Source organism: Dendrobates tinctorius, unplaced genomic scaffold (assembly GCF_039654945.1).
Source record: "Dendrobates tinctorius isolate UK_male_01 unplaced genomic scaffold, ASM3965494v1 ptg000186l, whole genome shotgun sequence".
Classification (NCBI taxonomy): Eukaryota; Metazoa; Chordata; class Amphibia; order Anura; family Dendrobatidae; genus Dendrobates; species Dendrobates tinctorius.
Genome location: NW_027361853.1, coordinates 1586123 through 1605010, shown reverse-complemented (window position 1 = coordinate 1605010; position 18888 = coordinate 1586123). Strand labels below are relative to the sequence as shown.

At 43.9% G+C, this 18888-nt stretch overlaps 1 protein-coding gene across 1 annotated transcript in view; it reads right to left on the bottom strand.

Moving 5' to 3' along the window:
* The window catches only part of RYR3 (ryanodine receptor 3), an 869465-nt gene extending 856971 nt beyond the window's left edge, over positions 1 to 12494 (bottom strand). Inside the window, exon 1 of the mRNA XM_073552155.1 lies at positions 12286 to 12494. Coding sequence (XP_073408256.1) covers positions 12286 to 12333 — 48 coding nt within the window. The 5' untranslated portion in view covers positions 12334 to 12494. The remainder of the gene's footprint in view (positions 1 to 12285) is intronic.
* Positions 12495 to 18888: the final 6394 nt, after the last annotated feature.

Sequence of the window (18888 nt, the reverse complement as noted above, 5' to 3'; positions counted from 1 at the left end):
GTTCTTCCCACTGCCCTGTAGTGGTGGCAAGTGGGGTTAATACTGGGTTAATGTCACCTTGCTATTGTAAGGTGACATTAAGGCCAGCTTAGGCTGGTTTCACACTAGCGTTTTTTTGCGCTGCGTTTTTGCGCATACATGTGCATGCGTCCTTTTCCCCTATCTTTAACACGGGTGCGCATGGTCTAGAGTTTGCACGCGTTCGTACGCATTTTACGTGTGCATGCGGTTTTTTGTAGTGTGCGCCCAAGCACGCCGGACGCAACCTGTTGCATTTTTGGTCCGTCCGACCTGTCTCAAAAAAACGCATGCGCACGGAATGCGCAAAAAAACACATTACAGTCTATGGGAAGGCAGATGTGCGCATGGATATGCGCACGTCTGCGTTTAAAAACGCATGCGTTTTAAGAGTAAAAATGGCTAAAAAATGGTTAAAACACATGCGCAAAAAAGCAGCAAACGCATACAAAACGCATGATGCGTTTTTTGTATGCGTTTGCACTGAGCAAAAACGCAGCGCAAAAAAACGCTAGTGTGAAACTAGCCTTAGTAATGGAGAGGTATCAATAAGACACCTATCTATTACTAATCCTAGAGTTATTCAAGGGTTAAATAAACACACACACAATAAGAACAAAGTATTTTAATAAAAGAATGTACTACACAGTTTAAAATCTTTATTATACTCCTAATCCCGTATCGAAGCCATTGTTCTCCTGTAAAAAAATCAAAAAATAATAAACCAACAATATCCATACCTGTCTGGTGATCAGTCACATCCCACGGCGTAAATCCATCTCGGGGGGTTAATCAGTTTACAGCTGGAGTGCTGGTAATGCTCCGACTGTATACTACTGGGGAATGAATGGAAGCAGCGCGCACAGGCTCTGTGACATCACCGCTTGTCGCTGAGCATGCGCCAAAGCTGAAAATTAGACTCATCAGAGAAGATTACTTTACTCCTGTCCTATATGGTCCAATCCTTATAGTCTTTGACAAACTTCAGCCTGGCTCTCCTTTGCTTCTCATTGATGAAAGGCTTTTTTCTACCTTTACATGACTTGAGCCCTGCCTCTAGGAGCCTGTTACGAACTGTTCTTGCCATGCACTTCACCCCAGCTGCCATTTGCCATTCCTTTTATAGGTCACTTGATGTCATCCTGCGGTTGCTGAGTGACATTCGAATGAGATAACGGTCATCCCCGTCAGTGGAGAGTTGTTTTCGCCCTCTGCCGGTCTGTAGCTTTGTTGTCCCCAATATCTGCTGTTTGACCTTGTTGTAATGGACTGCCATCTTAGACATTTTGAGGATGGAGGCAACATGACATTCACTGTATCACTCTGCTAGTAAAGCCAGAATTGGGCCCTTCTTTTCCCTCTCTCAAGACTTTTCTTTTCAACTCCTTTGGCGTGGTTAAAAGTTATTTTTTCATTCCTATTTGGGATATTACTAGCACTTGTTTTGCCATATACATGGCACACCGTGTATATATATACACAGAGTGTGTGTGTGTGTGTGTGTGTGTATATATATATATATATATATATCACACCCAAACAAGCAAACACAGTCACACGGTTTGTACAAACAAGTTAGGCTGCTGCAGTGTAAAGGGGGTTTTACACTAAGCGATATCGCTAGCAATATCGCTAAAACGTCACTGGTTTTGTGATGTTATAGCGATATTGCTAGCGATATCGCTATGTGTGATACTTACCAACGACCGGCTCCCCCGCTGTCCATCGCTGATCGCGCGAGAATGTCCGGCTCCATTTCTCGTCGGGCGCTTCCTGCTGAGACTTCCTGCTGTGACGACGAGCGACGCGTGGACGCGGGCGGGAGGACGTCAGGATCGCTGTGTGTGAAAGGTGAGTATCGTGCGCTGCGTCGCTGCTGCATCGCTGTGAGATCTTTCTGTATGAAAGCTCACTAGCGATCATTTAGCGATGCACCAGCGATCCTGACCGGGTCGGATCGCTGGTCGGATCGCTGGTGCATCGCTAAATGTAAAAGGGCCTTAAGAATGCTTTCAAAAACAGAAGTGGTACAAGTTTATATCAATTAATAAAATGCAAAGTAATGTAGACTTGTGCAAATTCTTCTGTCTTTCCATGTTATCCCAGATGGATTTCATTGTGGTGAGATGAAGGATCTGGAGGTGGAAGGGTCATATCATCACTTCGAGGACACAATGTTCTTCATGCTGAAGATACTTCTTCATTTCATTGTCTTTTTGCCCACATTTGTTGGTCCCGGCAGGGCTTACTCTCGGACGCGAAATGGGGCGGACGTGCGGACCACACGAGCCCCCAATTGGTGTACTGCTTCAGGTAAGGAAACTTACAATATGTATCTCTTTGACTGCAAGTGTCAATCTAACACTCTTTGTAATCATGGATACCTTATAGGTTCCTGTTTATAGTTATACTGAGTTCAGCATGTTTCACCTGACACCCATAGTAAGCTATCTATCATGTTGCTGTACCCAGGATTGTACCTATGAATAGTTATATATGGTACACCGCATGTGTAGTTAGTTCTTTGGGATCTCTTATGGTCCAGCGTGCTCCTAGCATATAGTCTGTATGCTGACTTATATGTGTTTGCTCACACCTAACCTTGCCTGTATAAAATATACTTCTATGCACTAGTCTCTATAATGCACCTAAGATTGTCTGTTTTCTGGCCTTCCCCCTTGACAGTATCAGGTTTTGGCACACAAAAAACACAGCAAAACCTGATACCTGCGTTTCTCCTGCAGATTTTCAGTGGTTTTTCACCACCTATTCATGTCAATGGGTGAAAAACGCTGGAAAAAAAAACATGAAAGAAGTGACATGCTCCATTGTGCAAAAACCAGGCAAAGCACAAAATACTGATGACATAAAAAAACAAGGTGTGATCATGAGATTTCTGAAATCTCATAGACATAGCTGGTACTGTAAAACTCAGGCAAGAATTCGAATGAAAAAAAGCATTAAAAAAACACTGAAAAAAAAACGACTAGTGTGAACTTACCCTTAAGTTAAAAGAAAAATATTCACATTCCAGAAATGTAAACTCAGATGTCTATATCAAAGCGAAAAAAGAAGAGGTCTGGAAGTGGATCGCCATAAATAGTGGTCCATAGAGGAAAAAGCTAGAGATGCAGCGCGACAGTGGGAAAAAAGATGGCCGGATGGTGGTCACAGAGGCAGCCATAGAAGCGAGTGATAAAGTGAGTATTGGTAAAAAAAAAATAAAATACCTCTCCGGCCACCGATTATGTTCAGGTCATGGAGGTCATTGGGCATCATAAGACTGCGGCTCACATCTTGACGTCATAAGATTGTGACCTTCCAACACGTAGTGGCGTGGACATGATAGGAAGTTCTGGCTTATCGTGAGAGGCTGGTGATGTGGTGTGCTATGGCAGGAAAAAAGGGGACCAGATGTTGGGCTGTGGGCTGGCTGCAGAAATCAGCAATGAGGTGTTAGGATTTTCTTTGCAGGTTTTATTCCAATTATGTACAAAACCTATAGGACCTATCTAGTTCATAACCCAGGGACTGCATGTACACATTTTCCAGACAATTAGAGGTTTTGCAGTATTGAGATACACATCAAATTTATTAGCTGCAAATTTGGTGAGGAAAATCGTCAAAGCTGGCAAATTCCAATTTCAAAACATCCATTCATTTCTAGTATTCAGTCTCACTGTACCATATTACCTGTGACATGAAGCTGTCTTCCAGAACCTCAACTTTGTAGCAGACTTTGGCTGTACCTCACCCAGTTGTAAGCCTCCCACAAAACTGTTTCTGTTTCAGTCAATTACTTTGTTTCAGTCTACGGGCTCCCTGCCACTTGATATTAAATCAGACAAAAGCAATCCGATTTTGAATCCTAGGTTTGTGTTCTCAGTGGAGTATTTGTTCCTGTTCCGAATAAATTGCGATCGGACAGAAAAAAAACTCCACAGCATGCTGCGGTTGCTTGCAAGATTTGGATCGCACACACCCATATAAATCTATGGGTGAGTGGCAAACATCGCACTGCACTGGGATATCAACCGAGTGCAGTGTGATTCCTGCGGATGCCGGCAACAGAGGAGATGGAGAAATTAATCTCCGTCTCCTCCGCAGCTGTGCTCCAATTCTCTTACGCGAGAGGATCGTAGCACAAATCACTGACACTCGTCTCCCACTCGCAGCAGAGTTGGAGCAGAGTGTGACCATATCGCATCCCATGCTCTCGCATCGGATGTGATGCGCTAATGTGACTCTGGCCTACAAATGATGATTATTATAGATTTTGTTTTGAAGGCAAAGATGGGTCACACAAAATATTGATTTGATTTAGATTTCTCTTTTGTTTATTCACTTAGTATTGTGAGAATTATTCAAAATTAACTATTAACACTTCTATTTTTAAAGCACTTTTACTGCCTAAAACATTTACATAGTAGTGTGTATACTGCAATGCATACAATATTGTATATAGCCACTTTGCATCTATAATTAGCAACACCATTCGCAGCTCCTTTTTATGCCATAGTTAGTAGTGGGAGTGGGACATGCTTGCGTCATGTCAGTTTCTCACAAAATTTCCTTACAGAGTAATAGCATCTCATTCCATTCACTTGCAGGAAGTCTCTTATCTGTAAGATGCGCCACATGCAGCCACTGTATCAATGTCCTGTCATAATGGATCTGCCCACAGTCTCTTAAGCCATGATAAAGTTAATGTAGTTAAGGTCTAGTCCTTCGTCCAGTCTCAGAAAACACCTTAATGCCCTCCAATGTGAATGGAGGCGGAAGAATTTGGAAGATAATCTTGGTGCATCAAAGAGTGGCTCTGTCTCTGCTTTTTACATCAAGAACAACTTTTAGTTTTTCCCTGTATTAGGCTACATGCACAAAGTTGCATTCCACCGGTGTTGTACTTACCAGTGAAACTATAGCCCTATGGTGTACCTTTTTTGCCTTCAATTTTAGATTTTCTTGTGTTATATATGCATATAAAATTAGAAAATAATGTGCATGCAGGATTTGGAGGGATTGTCAGTAAAAATTTTGCACTGCTTTAAAGAGGGTACAAATATTTTTATTAAATGCATGTATCTGAGGTTATTTTTGCAACTGGATTTCTTTGCTGGGTATTGATGTGCGAGATTCGTCCGAGTATCTCGCACGTGAGTATGAGCCCTTAAACTGACTACATCATGAACTAGTGGCCCTAAAGTTGAATTAAAAATGTTTTTTCTTTTAATTTCTCCACTCAATTGCAGAGATATTAGCTTGTAAAGTTTAGGTTATAACTTTTGATAAATTCAACAGGGTCTTACCAGAGATTTGTCTCTGGACTGGGTACTTTTGTCTCCTGCATGGCATCAACCAATCATATACAGGAGAAGCAAAGAAATGAGTCGGAGCATATGTTGTATGTGCAATTCACACTGTGGCCATTTCACAAACTCCAAAGAAAAAAAACAAAATGAGCATATACTCTGTAGTAGGTAAATAATAATAGTACATGGTAAAACGATCAGGGAGACCTGCGCTGTAGAGCAGCCTCTGTGTAGCCCATCAGCACTGGTCTCCCTGATCGTTTTACCATTTTTTTTTTTTAATTGTGGGCTGACACCGATCCGCATTTGACCTAGCAGCTGGGGAATTATTAGTGTTTAATTTTTGGGTAAGCGCTTGTGTGATTTTTTTGTTTAATTAATAATAGTACATGTAAATAACATATGTCAGACTACATGAAGGAAGCAAACAGACAACTAAGGCCTGTTTCACACTTCCGTTTTTCAGCTTAGTCGAAATCTGCTAAAATGGCGGAAAACGGATCCGTAGGCAGATTGAAAGAAACGGGTGGCACCGGACCGTTGTGTTGACAGATCCGTGTAAGGTTGAATTTTAAAGGAACCCGTGCCTGGAGAGAGAGAGCGAGAGAGTCAGCCGCCAGAACGGGATTTAGGGTTAAATTTCGGCAATTCTTCCGGGCAAATGCAGATCGGCCAGCAAAAAAACGTTTCAGTGTCCGTCCAGTCATGTCAGCGGACGCCAAAATTTGGGCGGATCCGTGAAAAAACGGATCCTATGGATGACCATCCGTCAAGATCCGCCGTTAATGGGAAGAAAAACGGATCCGCCAAGAAGAATGGCGGATCCGTTTTTTTTTGCAAAACGGCGGATTTTGACTGATGGTGACAGACGGATGTGTGAAAGAGGCCTTATGGACACACGTCTCCCATAATGATAGTTCTGCTTCACCTCACTTGTCTTATCTATTGCATTATTTTTGTGCTGTATTGTGCATAAATATGTGACTTCAGATTTTGTATTAGTCTATGCCTGATGAAGAGACCTGAGTAGTCTCGAAAGCTTGCAATGTGTTACCATCTTTTCAGTTAGCCATTAAAAGGTATCAACCACTGAGGACTCTCAATTCTGAATATTTTTCCATCTACTGGCTAACACGGTACAAAGATATACATCTTTTCTGTATAGCGATATAGGTACATTTATTAGCGAGGGTAGTGTATTATTTGTATGTAGGTGTAAAGTGGGCCCCTCAAAGTCAATGTTACTGGTGGGCCCTTCGCTCTCCAATCCGACACTGCATGCAGGCCATATTTCTGATCTGTAGAATACTGATTCGTTATACTAATGTGTACATAAGACCTTTTCAGAAACCTAACTTTACCTGCATTGCTCATTACAATGAGTTAAGGATAGGCACATGCATTTTGGTAAAAATTTAGGCCCCTCCAGCTCCTGTAGCATGATTTTATCTGACACAGAAAAGATGATGACCTGTAATGATTATGACTGCTACAGTTTCTATCCAAAGCAAAGGCACTTTGTCATGTGAAATCAGCACAGTCAAATACACTATTGTGGATGATGAAGAAAGTGCAGACTCAGCAGGTCTCAAATAGGGGTGACACCGCTTGAAGCCCAGCCTTTTCCATTAACAATGTGTATGCTACTTCGTTACACCAGCTAACGTAAATGGAGAGGAAAAACATGTACCAAAGCAGTAGTATGTACAGTTCTAAATGGTGGGTTTGTTCCTGGTAATGGCCAAGTGAACAGCATGAAAAGAGATCTGAGTTATTTGGATACAGCATCTGAAATACATAATGTTAAATTAAATATACCAAAAGGCTAGGGCTCCAAGGTGTTATATCACCAGGGACCGTTAAGATTGTTAAAAGTAATTTTTGGCTGACTTTGATTTAATGTGCATCAATGGCCAGCTTAATGGGTATATTGGAACCGTTTATTTTTAATTAGCCAATCAGTTTTGATTTTTAACTGTGCAATTTTTTACTCTCAGAAAAAAAAAAAGCCAGCGTTGCCAACAACAGGAGCCATATTAATAATCATTGGACCATAATGCAAAACTCAGATGTGTAGGCGTTAAGTTGCTATCCCTACAAATGGCTCATACACTCAGCCATATTTCATTTCTTGTTAAAGCACCACTCCAGGGTTTTTTTTTTCAATTTTACTCCTCTAGCGGTGTCACTAATCTAAGTTCCCTGCCACTAGTATTATACTTACCAGCCACCATCTTTATCTATTATTGATGACGCTCCAGTCAGGATTCTTCAGGTTGTGAGCTGCCGGATTGCTCCAGTGGTTGCTGGAATAGCCGGAAGTCACAACTCAATGTAACTCTATGATAGACAGAATAAGGCCAAAACGAAGATCTTATAGACTTACATTGAGAGATTGTGACTGTCACCTCTGACTTCCGGTTAGTCAGAAGTTGCAGTTACAAAACGGTGGATGGAGACCAGAGCGGTGCAGGGAACAGTGGAAGGCAGTGGCGAATAAGTGTAATACTAGAGGAAGGGAACTTAGATTGGTGGCACCTCTTCAGTGCTGAAATATAAAAAAAAATTGCTGGAGTGGCACTTTAAGAATTGCAGGTTGTGTAGTGATTGACTGCCATAACATGATGTCTATTAAAGTCTACAAGGCCATATAATATCTCTAAATACATATAAAGTTGGTTGCCCCATGACAGAGGTATTTTGATCTTGAAGAATTTCTTTCTTGGATAGGATAATTCTACGATAAGGTGTTATACAGTATAGAAAAAAAGTGGTCAGACAATCCGCGCTGCGAATCACTATAAACAATTATTATTTCGAAGTTTCACAGAACTCCTTCCTCAGGAGTGTTTTTTTTTCCTGAGGAAGGAGTTCTGTGAAACTTCAAAACGCGTTGAATAAAGACCACTGTAATAATAATTTTTTTATAGTGATTCGCAGTGCGGATTGTCTGACCACTTTTTTCCTGTTCTGCATCTTCTACGTCGGTCCCTCGTGGATCTGTGGTTCCTGCAGCAGCAAATCCTCCATGCTTATTACAAGCTCCATCTGGTGAGTGTATTATTTCTAAATTGATATACCTACACTGGATAATGCACTATTGCGCTATTTCTCTTCAATAGTATCCCTAGTAAAGTGTTATACAGTGGCACTCAAGGATTCCATGTGCGGCCACACAAGTTGTATGGCATGCACAATGCCTTAAACATTGTATACTGGAATTTAAGTTCAAGAAAGCAGTAAAAGCAATTCAGTGATGGGTCTCCCATCACCTTGCGATCCATACAGTGTAATCATCTGATGGTATATTTACCTCAGCCAAATCACCACTGAAAACCAGATAGAAAAGGGCCCCTATGCAAGAACAGTATATTGTCCCTTTGATGTAAAAAAAAAAATCTCATAATAATGCACAATTCCACCTGCTTTGGAGTTGGATATGGGCCCATGTGAGGATGCACAGGTTGCACCAATGATATGTCCCTGGCCAAATACATCTCTTGCCTCCATATTAATGAACACATATACCTGGGTGTATAGGAAACAAATTTTATTTATTCCAGGACATTAGCTATGATTTCAAAATATAGCCTGGAACATAGAAATCCTTTGTGTGACTGCAAGAATGGCACAGTCTTGACAACACAACACAGTGGTATCATTGCGAGTACTACACCAGAAGATTAAGGCTGCTTTCACACATTCGGCTTTTTGAATCCGGCACGATGCGGCGAAAAGTGTGAAAACCGGATCCGGAATTGGATCCGGTTTTGGCTCATAGAATTTAATGATCGCCGCATCGTGTTGGAAGGACATGCAGCGCCTCCGTTTTAAGCCGGAAACAGCAAACCTGCGCCGTCCGGCGTCAGCAAAAAACGTTGCCTGCAACGTTTTTTTGCAGCGCTGGAACGGCTTTTTCTACAGCGCATGCACGGACACTGTGAGGTTTAACCCACAAGTGCCCGGCGCGCGCGCGTATCTCTCCCTCTCTCTCCCCCCGCATACCGCCGCCTCTCTCATCCCCGGTGTGGCTCCTTTAAATGCTTTCCAAGCAGGATCAGGCGCCGCATCTGCATCCGGTGTCACCGCTGCAGGCCTGATCCGGCGGTCCGGCTTTCCACCGCACGCAGCCGGAACGAAACCACCGGATGTGTGAAAGCAGCCTAAGTGTAATTTTGACAACAAGCATTTCCCCCAAAAAAATTTAAGAGGCTCACTTCTATACTGAAAATGGTACATCTCAGCATGTAAAGCTTTAGGCTCTGTTCACATCAGGCCGAGAGCCTTCCAGTGAGATGTGTCCGGAAGATCTCCTAATGTGTATCTCTGACAGGGCACTGTAATCTATCTTCATCGCGAATAGGCTCCTATTTAGATAGACATGTATATGTCGTGGTTTATTTTCTTTCACTATATTGCTTTATATGGAATAGTGTAGCCTACTATCCTGCAAAAAAAAATAAATGTCAGTGTATATGGGCCCAGCCTACTCCAAAAGTCACTCTTTTGGCCTAGGCCATTTTTTTTAGGGCCATGTGGATATTTGTATGCATTCCTCAAGAATTTTCAAGGGCACATGGCGAATGTAAAGCTAAAATCAGATGTAAACAGGCCTTATCCCCCTTAGGTATTCTATTGAAGTTAATAAAGGAAAAGTGGCACAACATGGACGCTTTAAAAACAGTAAATTAAGTAATGCATGTGTCACTGGGAATTTACATATTTGCTTTCATTAAGATCGCTGGAAATTCTCCCTCTCAGGGTTGCCAACTTGACTTTTCATTTTTTCTGGGCAGCTAATCAAAAAATCACGGACACTCAATATTTTTTGAAGAACAAATTGGAAAACCATTTTCATATTATAGTGATTATAAGTGATCCATGTTTGCAGCCCATAATTCTGATATGAAGGCGTTAGCTGCACTCATTGTAAACTGTAAAATGCTAATTACAGTCAAAATGATCTGTATAAGCCTCCCCAGTTGCAAAAAAAATATAGACACGTAATTTTTTTTTTTTACCGAGAGGGCAAAAAAGTGCCCTCTTTTAATGGACTGTCCTGGAATTTCTGGACGGTTGGCAACACTGGCCCCTGTGTGAATGCAGCGTTAAATCAATCCTTGACTGATTAGGATGAGTAGTAGTATTCTGTCTTGACTACAGTATCAGCAGCTACATGGACAGACCTCACTCAGCACTACTCCCCCTTTCTTTTACTCAAGCATGACAGATTTGTATGAAGCATTATTGACAATACCCAAGCTCGGACTGGTCCATAGGGTAACAGGGGAATCCCCGGTGGGCCCCCAACCCCACTGTATAGGTAGTACTTGGCATAATTCACATGATTTACTCTGTGCAGAAAAAAGCAGCATCTCCACATTCATTAACCAAACTACATAGCTTATTATTATATAGAGATATAGGTACATTTGTGAATGAGGAGAGTGTAATATTTGTATGCAGGTGAAAAGTGGGCCCCTCAAAGTCAATGTTACTGGTGTCCCCTTGACACCCCAGTCCGACACTAACAATACCTGATAAATTACATTAAAAAAACGGTTCAGGCAGATAACATACAAGGATTTATGAGATGCTAAACGTTCTTGTATCACAATTAAAGCAGAAAGCTCAAAGATCAGGGAAGAACAGAATTGTGATATTAAGAAAAACAAAAACTGACAATGATCAATTCTAAGTAGCAAAATCCGGGTTAACTAGACCCATGTGTGCATATATAAAATAGCCTGCAATTCGCTTTATAATAGACACACATCATTAAAAGGGACTAATCGGCTCATAAAAGTGTGATTTAAAGGGCCAGTGTAACTCAAACATCAGTTTATCAAAGTAAGATGAGCTACTGATTTCAATGTATAAAATGTGCTGGAAACTGTATCGGGAGGTTCTCGGTAAATGATCTGTGAGCTAAATTACCAGTCTTCCTATCTGCAATGCCAATGAAAAAAAAAAAAACCACTACAGTCAGCCTCTCCCCTGTCAGAAATGCTAGCTTACAAACAATAGATTGCATAGATCTGCCCAGCCAATGGCCATTACAAAGTCTTCGGGTATCTTGGAGAGCTATTTGCACACCTCCCAATGCGGGATTGTCATCTCCCGGGCTCGTTGGGGTTAATAACAGTATAACAATGCCGTCCAGTGACATGATGTGTGTGTTTTGTAGGGAAAGGGAAGCAGCTCGCTGCAGAGCCGCAGACAACACATCTCATCTCTGCGGAAATGGCCAATGGGGTCTGAATTTTTCCTTCCTTCAGAAAATAAAATATTGGACTGCTCTAATTATTCCGATAATTTTACAAACGCATCTCCTCCGCTTTAACCTCTAATTCACATTTCTTCCCAAGAAAAAAAAAAAAAAAAAAAAAGATTCCTCAGAGTCTTGAGGAAAGGTCATGCGCCTTGTGCGGTGTTGGATATTAGATATTATTAGACAGGGTTCCCTCATCTGCTTCCAAACTATGTGAGAGACCGGTAGAGCAGCACCTGCTACATATGCAACCGCAGTACAGCAAAATCATAATAAACGAGCAGATCCCACATTCCCTGACACACAGGGGGTAATGGCAGCCTATAGAATGGACGTATGCCAGGGGAGAAAGTTTGGGGGTTACTGCCTTGTCATGCATAGATAGCTATGAAATAATAATGATGATGATGATGATGATGAAGAATAAATCCTGTATACATATTCCACAGAGCTTTGCAATAAACATACAAAATAGCAACTAATGACAAACAATGTAATAAAAAGGAGAGATGACCCTTTCAAGCTTTACTGCTGCTGCTTGTGGTTCTTGTGGTCATCCAGATTTGGACTTCTATCTCCCAAGAAGTCTATGCAGTGCATACAGTGTGCCAAGTCTGAGAGATCCATATACTCCAATGAACCCAGATCTTGGGGTACAATGGCTGCATTAGAAATCGTACTTACAGTGCGGAGGAACTGAATCTCATCCTCCACTTCGCCCCCTTCAGCCATGGCTCTTGAGGAGTCAGCTCTGCTAAGACTATGCTTGCCTCCACTGAGGGCTCAGCGTGCTGTGCAGCTCTTCTCCTGGCAATATTAGCATACAGCTAATCCACAGCCATATAGGGAGCAGCAGAGCTACCGTGTACTCACTCTGCTGCACTGCAGACTGTCAACCCCCTCACTGCCAGCAGCACAATCACACACATCACCACACTGATCAGATATCACAGGCTGCCTATATATAAGCAGCCATGAATTTGCATCCTCCACTTTACTTTATATATGCATGTGTATGTCTTTCTGCTTACAGTGAATGCTTAGAAAATATATATATTTTCTATTGATTTTGCAAGATACTAAATCAGATTTTAGCTGACAATTTGCAACCGGGCTAATCCATTTTACCATTCGTATCTCATCTATTTTCAATTATCATATTGCTGTTCTATTTCTCTGATCTGTGTGATTCCTGATAAAAATTACAAAAAAAATCACGATACCGCTATTAAGTATTAAACCATTTATTGTTCCTGTTTTCTTGAGATTAGAAACGAACATGTTTGCAACTTGCAAATGTTGGGTAGCGTCTGTCTGTGAAATCATTGCTTTCCGCTCTGCAGAGCTGTGATGCACTGCGATATGCTGTAATATTTTTATTACCGCTTTCTCATTGGGTTGGCTCCTGGAGTACATACAAGCAATGCTCTGAATGCGGGTCCATCTGAATGCAAAGCTCTGGCCATGGCTACTGTAGCGCCTTTCTTAATGAGATCTATGACAGCCTACAGGGTATAGAGACTGCTGAGCTTAGGACAAAAAACAATCAGTTTAGTATCCAGAGATACAATCTTTGCACCTGCAGTTTTTGTAACCCTACATATAGTCTAGTGTCTTAGTGAGTCTTACCTATAATTACATGAAAATAATGAAATCCAAAGAATGGCAAAAACATGATGAACAGGCCACGGCCAAAGTAAATCCCCAAATGAATTAATTATTAGGAAAATGTATTAGACATGATTGTGATAGTAATAATTTATACACATCTGAGTTCTTTATTTACAATGTAAAGGGGTTATTCTCAATTTTAGGGCAGGTGCAGATGGCCATAGATTCTCTCCAAGTTAATCAGGCTGAATATATGTAATGGCACTCTGCTCAAACTTTGATCATAGTGTGATCAGATTCTCTTGGAAGAGGAGGGATGGAGAAAAAAAATTCTGCATCTTCTCCATTTTGTCAGTCCATGAAAATCAAACTGTACTCAGATATAATCCGAGTGCAGTCCAATGTTTCCAACACATTTATTGACTTGCATAGTCGAATGCGGTCTGAATCAGGGCCGCCATCAGGGCATTACCATCAGGAGGATCTTGCCGCTTTAGTAACTGAATGCGCGTCCTCCGACTCACGTTCTGCTAAAATCTATTGCGGTGTGGGCCTGCCAGGTCAGCTAAAATCTATTGCCTTGCAGGCCCGCTGAGCCGATAGCTGACATCAGCATGCAAATCAGCAATACACGCCACTGGTCAATCACAGACCAGCAACTGATGTCAGCGTTCCCGTAACTGGGGGTGCATTTCAGTGACATCATGCTCCATGAAGGGGATGCCAAAGGGGCTGGTTGTAGAAGAGGACATAAAAGAGGGCACTGTGTAATTAGGGATGGCATCATCAGGCAGGTTGCAGATCGATAAGACGCAGGTTCCACGTTCCTGATGAGCCTTCATCATATTGATGTGGAAGGTCTTTTGCCTACCCCGAGTGTGGTCAAGAGTGACCACGTAGGTGACCAGGTTGAGCTGTTGGTGTATGACATACTAGCCTTCCCAGGCCACCTGAAGCTTGTCAATTGGTACAGGATCCAGCACCCACACCTTCTGACCAATTTGGTAGGTCCGCTCCCAGGCGTTCTGGTCGTTCTGATCATACCAATGCTTCTGGTCAGCCTGGGCCTGCACCATGTTGTCATGCACCAACTGCGTCAAGGTCTGCAACTTGTCATGGAAGCGCTTGACATACTCCACAATGGATATTTCTGGACAGCTTGGTTCTTCTTCCCAGGATTCCCTTACCAACCCAAGGGGCCCCCGGACTCGCCTGGCGTACAGGAGCTCAAAGGGGGAGAACCCCGTCAAGGCCTGCAGAACCTCTTGGTAAACAAATAGCAGGGGTGGGAGGTACCGCTCCCAGTCGTGTCCCTAGGACTTAACCAGCATTTTTAGCATCTGTTTGATGGGTACCGTTGAATCTCTCACACAAACCATTAGTTTGAGGATGATACGCGCTCGATACCAGATGCCACACCTGCATTTTCTTACAGAGAGCCTCCATTAGGCGAGACATGAATTGAGCCCCCTGGTCGGTAAGCATCTCCCTGCAAAATCCTACTAGGGAAAAGATGGCCAACAGGGCATCCACCATCTTATCCTCCCTAGTTGAGGACAGAGCCACTGCCTCCGGACACCCGGTAGCATAGTCTACCACAGTGAGGATGAAAGGCTTTCCAGAGCTGCTGGGAATGGCCAGTGGTCGGACAATGTCCACAGCAATCCTCTTGAAAGGCTCCTCTATCACTGACAAAGAGATCAGGGGAGCTTTGGGAGCAGGCTCTGACTTTCTCACTCTTTGAAATGTGATACAGGAGCGGCAGTAGTTTATTACATCTGTCCCCATTTTGGGCCAATAGAAGTGTTGAGACAGCCAGGCCTTAGTTTTGCTGACCCCCAAGTGTCCAGCAAGTGGAATCTCATGGGCAATCCGTAACAACTCATCCCTAAATTGGTAGGGTACGAGGGTACAACCAGCTGTTTCTCCCTCAACAACATCTGTTGGGGTTTAGAGAGAACTATTTCCCTGTACAACATCCCTTGCTTCCAGAATACCCTCTCAGTCTCAGAGGTGGGCTTCTCGGCGAGGTTCCTCAGTGTCTCCAGGCTAGCATCTGAGTTCAGAGCTGCCTGGAACTCCTGGCTGGAGGCAGTCAAAAGTGATGTTAAGGTCCCGTCCTCACAGGGATCCTCCGGGTCCGTCACTGGGTCAGTCATTCCTCTGACTGAGGAAAGTCCAGAAGGCAGAGCGGTACTTGCATTCTGGGCACTCTGACTGCGGGTGACAGAGGCTATATAGGCCATCTACCTGGGGATTATCATAGTCCCATCATCCTGCTTGGCTATGGCTGCTACCTCCCCATCCCCCCCTATTACCTCAGGAGCAGTGCTAATTATGGGGCAGTTACCATCGGCCAGGTCACCTTCCTTTGTGGCACTGGTCAGTTGCCCGGCATCACCTGATTCATGGTTCCCGTGCCTCTCCCCAGTGTTCTTGAGGCCTACAGTGACAGTGTCACCCACGTTGACTCTCTGCAAATTTTCACATGCCCTCCCAACCGCCCCTCCCAAAAAAAGAACTGCTGCATTAGACCCTGAGGCCTTGGATGGGGGGGATCTTCTTCTGCTTCTCCTGACAAGTTGTGCTGAGGTGTTCAGTCCGACTGCAGACATAACACTTGCGTGCATCAGCTGTTGTCTTGGTGTTGACAAAGAGAACAAGGCCTCAGGAGGGTCGGCTGGCAGGGTCTTCGATGGCTTACCCCCATTACAGCTGGCACTGACCGGTGTCCGCACCTCCAGTTTACGATTGGCCTTGTAGGTGTCAGCGATCTGCGCTGCTTTATCCTCGTCTTTTGGCTCCCAGTCCATCACGAACTGTCTCACCTCAGCCAGACAAAGATGTAGGAACTGGTCTTTCACCATCAGGTCCTGCTGCTGCTCAAAGGAGGTCACTGACAGTCCTTGGACCCACTGCTCAAAAAGGGTTCTCAGCCCATGCACCACATCGCTATAGCTGTCGTGTGGTCCACGATGGAGGTTCCGGAACTTTTTACAGTAGACCTCAGGAGTCAGTTGGTACTTTTTTATCAGGGCCTGATTGATGGCCTGATAGTCTCCATCTTAGTGTTAAGGTAGAGAAGCAAACGCCTCCAGAGCTTTTCCTCTGAGCCCTGGAGTTAAATATCGGGCTCATTTGGTCCTGAGGCAGCTGGTACTGTCTGCAGGCTTTTTTAAACCCCCGCACAGATATGTCCAAGTCCCCATCCTTTTCCTTCACTGGAAGTGCTCTGGCCGAGGTTTAAAGGTTGTTGCATTATTGGACTCACTGCTCCGTGAGGTAGATGATGCTACTTCGAGTCGGGCCATCTCCAGCTCATGGTCTCTCCAAGCTTGGGCCTCTGCTCGACGCTCAGCATCTTCCCGGTCAGATCTCTCAGCCTCTCGGTGTTGCTGGATCAGCTTCAGACATCCCTCATGATTGTCTCATGGAGTTGCTCCAAGGCCATCTGCAGAAGGGGTCCACACTACTCTGGTTGCGAGCAGGGCTGGCATTCACCGGTTGGACCTCTGGATCAGTATCGTCCAGACTTTGGCTGACCCCGGTCTCCGCTGAGCTCTGGAAATGGGCTTCATATGCTTCAAGTAACACCAGTTCAGCGACCATTTGGTCTTTGTTTTTGCTAGGGAGGTCAATGCCTCTGGTCGTACATATTCCAGCAAGAGTGTCCTTTTTTCTGCTGGGCGTACCAGAACTCTCCCATCGCAGCCATAATTACCAAATAAAAGATAGGACACAAAAACGAAGATGGGTAGGGATTAACTGCTACACATATAGTATTGTCTTAGAGCTAATAAACACCGAATTCGATCTTCAAAACTTGTTGTGCAGGGTTCTAGCAAGAACTGTGCAAACTTTTAGTGAGAGGAATGATTGCTCAAACCAGATCACTAATACTCTATGATTCCTCCGCTCTACCACCAATATGTCAGGGAAACCCCTTTTGTTTCCAATTTCAGTTGGGAACTTGAAGCTCTCTGGCACCCCCCTTACCCTCAGGTCAGTCAGGGAACTGCACCTAGGATAAGTAGTCACAAGAAAGGCTGCCCAGTCACGTATTGGCTATTGGGGCGCTCTGCAGTGAGGGCGGTATGTATATTACCAGTCCCAGGCCGGGGATACACATATGAACTTCCTATCCATCACTGCTAGGATCCCCCAATACACCAGAACACTACGCTGCCATCAGTTCCTCGTTTGATACAAGATATGTCCATTACCAAAGCCTATATCGGGTCAGAAACAAACCCCAGGCAGCGGGAATTTGCACGGAGTACGTGTCAGTTCGGTCATAGAGCAAAAAGAACGAAGCAAGTAAATTTATAAGTTTACTCCAGAAAATGTCGGCAGTGTTTACAAAAAATACAAAAGATATTACAAAAAGAGTCAAAATACAATATGCACAACAGAAAATAAAAGGGATGAACATATGAACTTGCTATATCTCAGTCACAGGTATGACAAGTCGATAAAGGGGAGGAGAGACTTTTATGCTTTGCCCACAAACTAGAGACTCCTCCTTCTGCTGACCTCACAGGTGGACTGTGTTCGAGAAGGCATACCTCTTTTGGAAAATTATCAAACACTCCTATTCTCCATATCTTTGGTCAGGAAGCTCACAGGGCGACGATATGGACATTATATTTTCCCCTTCTTTTGAGACCAAACACGGCATGTCTGTGTGTTACTGGGGGGCAGAAATTAATATCCCAGGTTTCTGATGGCCCTAGAAGCCACAAAATGTTGCCATGCATAGCCCTATGTGTCCAGATCCTGGAAATCCAATTTCACATTTCTAGGATTACTGTGAGTTATTAAATTTGACTTTGAGTAGTATGTGGGGATAGAACAAAGAAATTTCCGGCGGGAAACCTTAGAGCCATAAACTGCATTCCCGAGGGAGGGGGAAGAGAGTCAAATTTCAGAGGCAGACCAAGGGGGCTTGCAGCAGCGAGGGGGATGTAGCAGGCTTTTGGTTGTGGAGAAACCAATGGGGGGGAGGGCAGTAAATCAGCTTTGGTTGTGTAATCCGGACAAGGGGAAATGATTCATATTTTCCTGACACTGGTCAATTTAAAAAAGGTGGGGGCTTTGTTCGATATTTTTTTAGCTGTTGACAAGACTGAGGGCCCAGTCATGGTGATGTGGTTTTTTTTGGGCATAGAGATCAATAGAGTAGCCATGGAGTCTAGGCTCCCAGAGGATAAATTGGTGGATTTGCGGCTTGTGGTAGTGGCTGTTACACCCGGTTCTCGTTCTGGCTCTGCGTCCCGGTCTGCCGATGCCTCCCGTTCAGGTCACTCACCTCGCGCCTTGCACGCTGTCCCTGTGCAGCAGCAGGCTCTCTGTGTGTCCCATGCTGCTTCTCAGCGTTCAGCTCCCTCCCCCTCCTCCAGCTCCTGGCATCCGGCCAGCAGCTCTCTAAGCAAAGCTATTAGAGCACGCGTGCGTGTACCCCTGGCTTCTTAAAGGGACAGCGTGCATTTTTCAAAATCTGGTAATTATCCAATGGCAGCGCACTGGCTGCTATTTCTGGCCTCTCCTCCATAGGGAGAGCGCCAGAGCAACGAGTATCAACCATTGCTACATCCGGTTCTGTTGCTAACCTGTCTGCACTGCATTTGCAGCCTCTGTGCATTCTCTCATGCTATCTGTCTCCACAGATTATTTGTA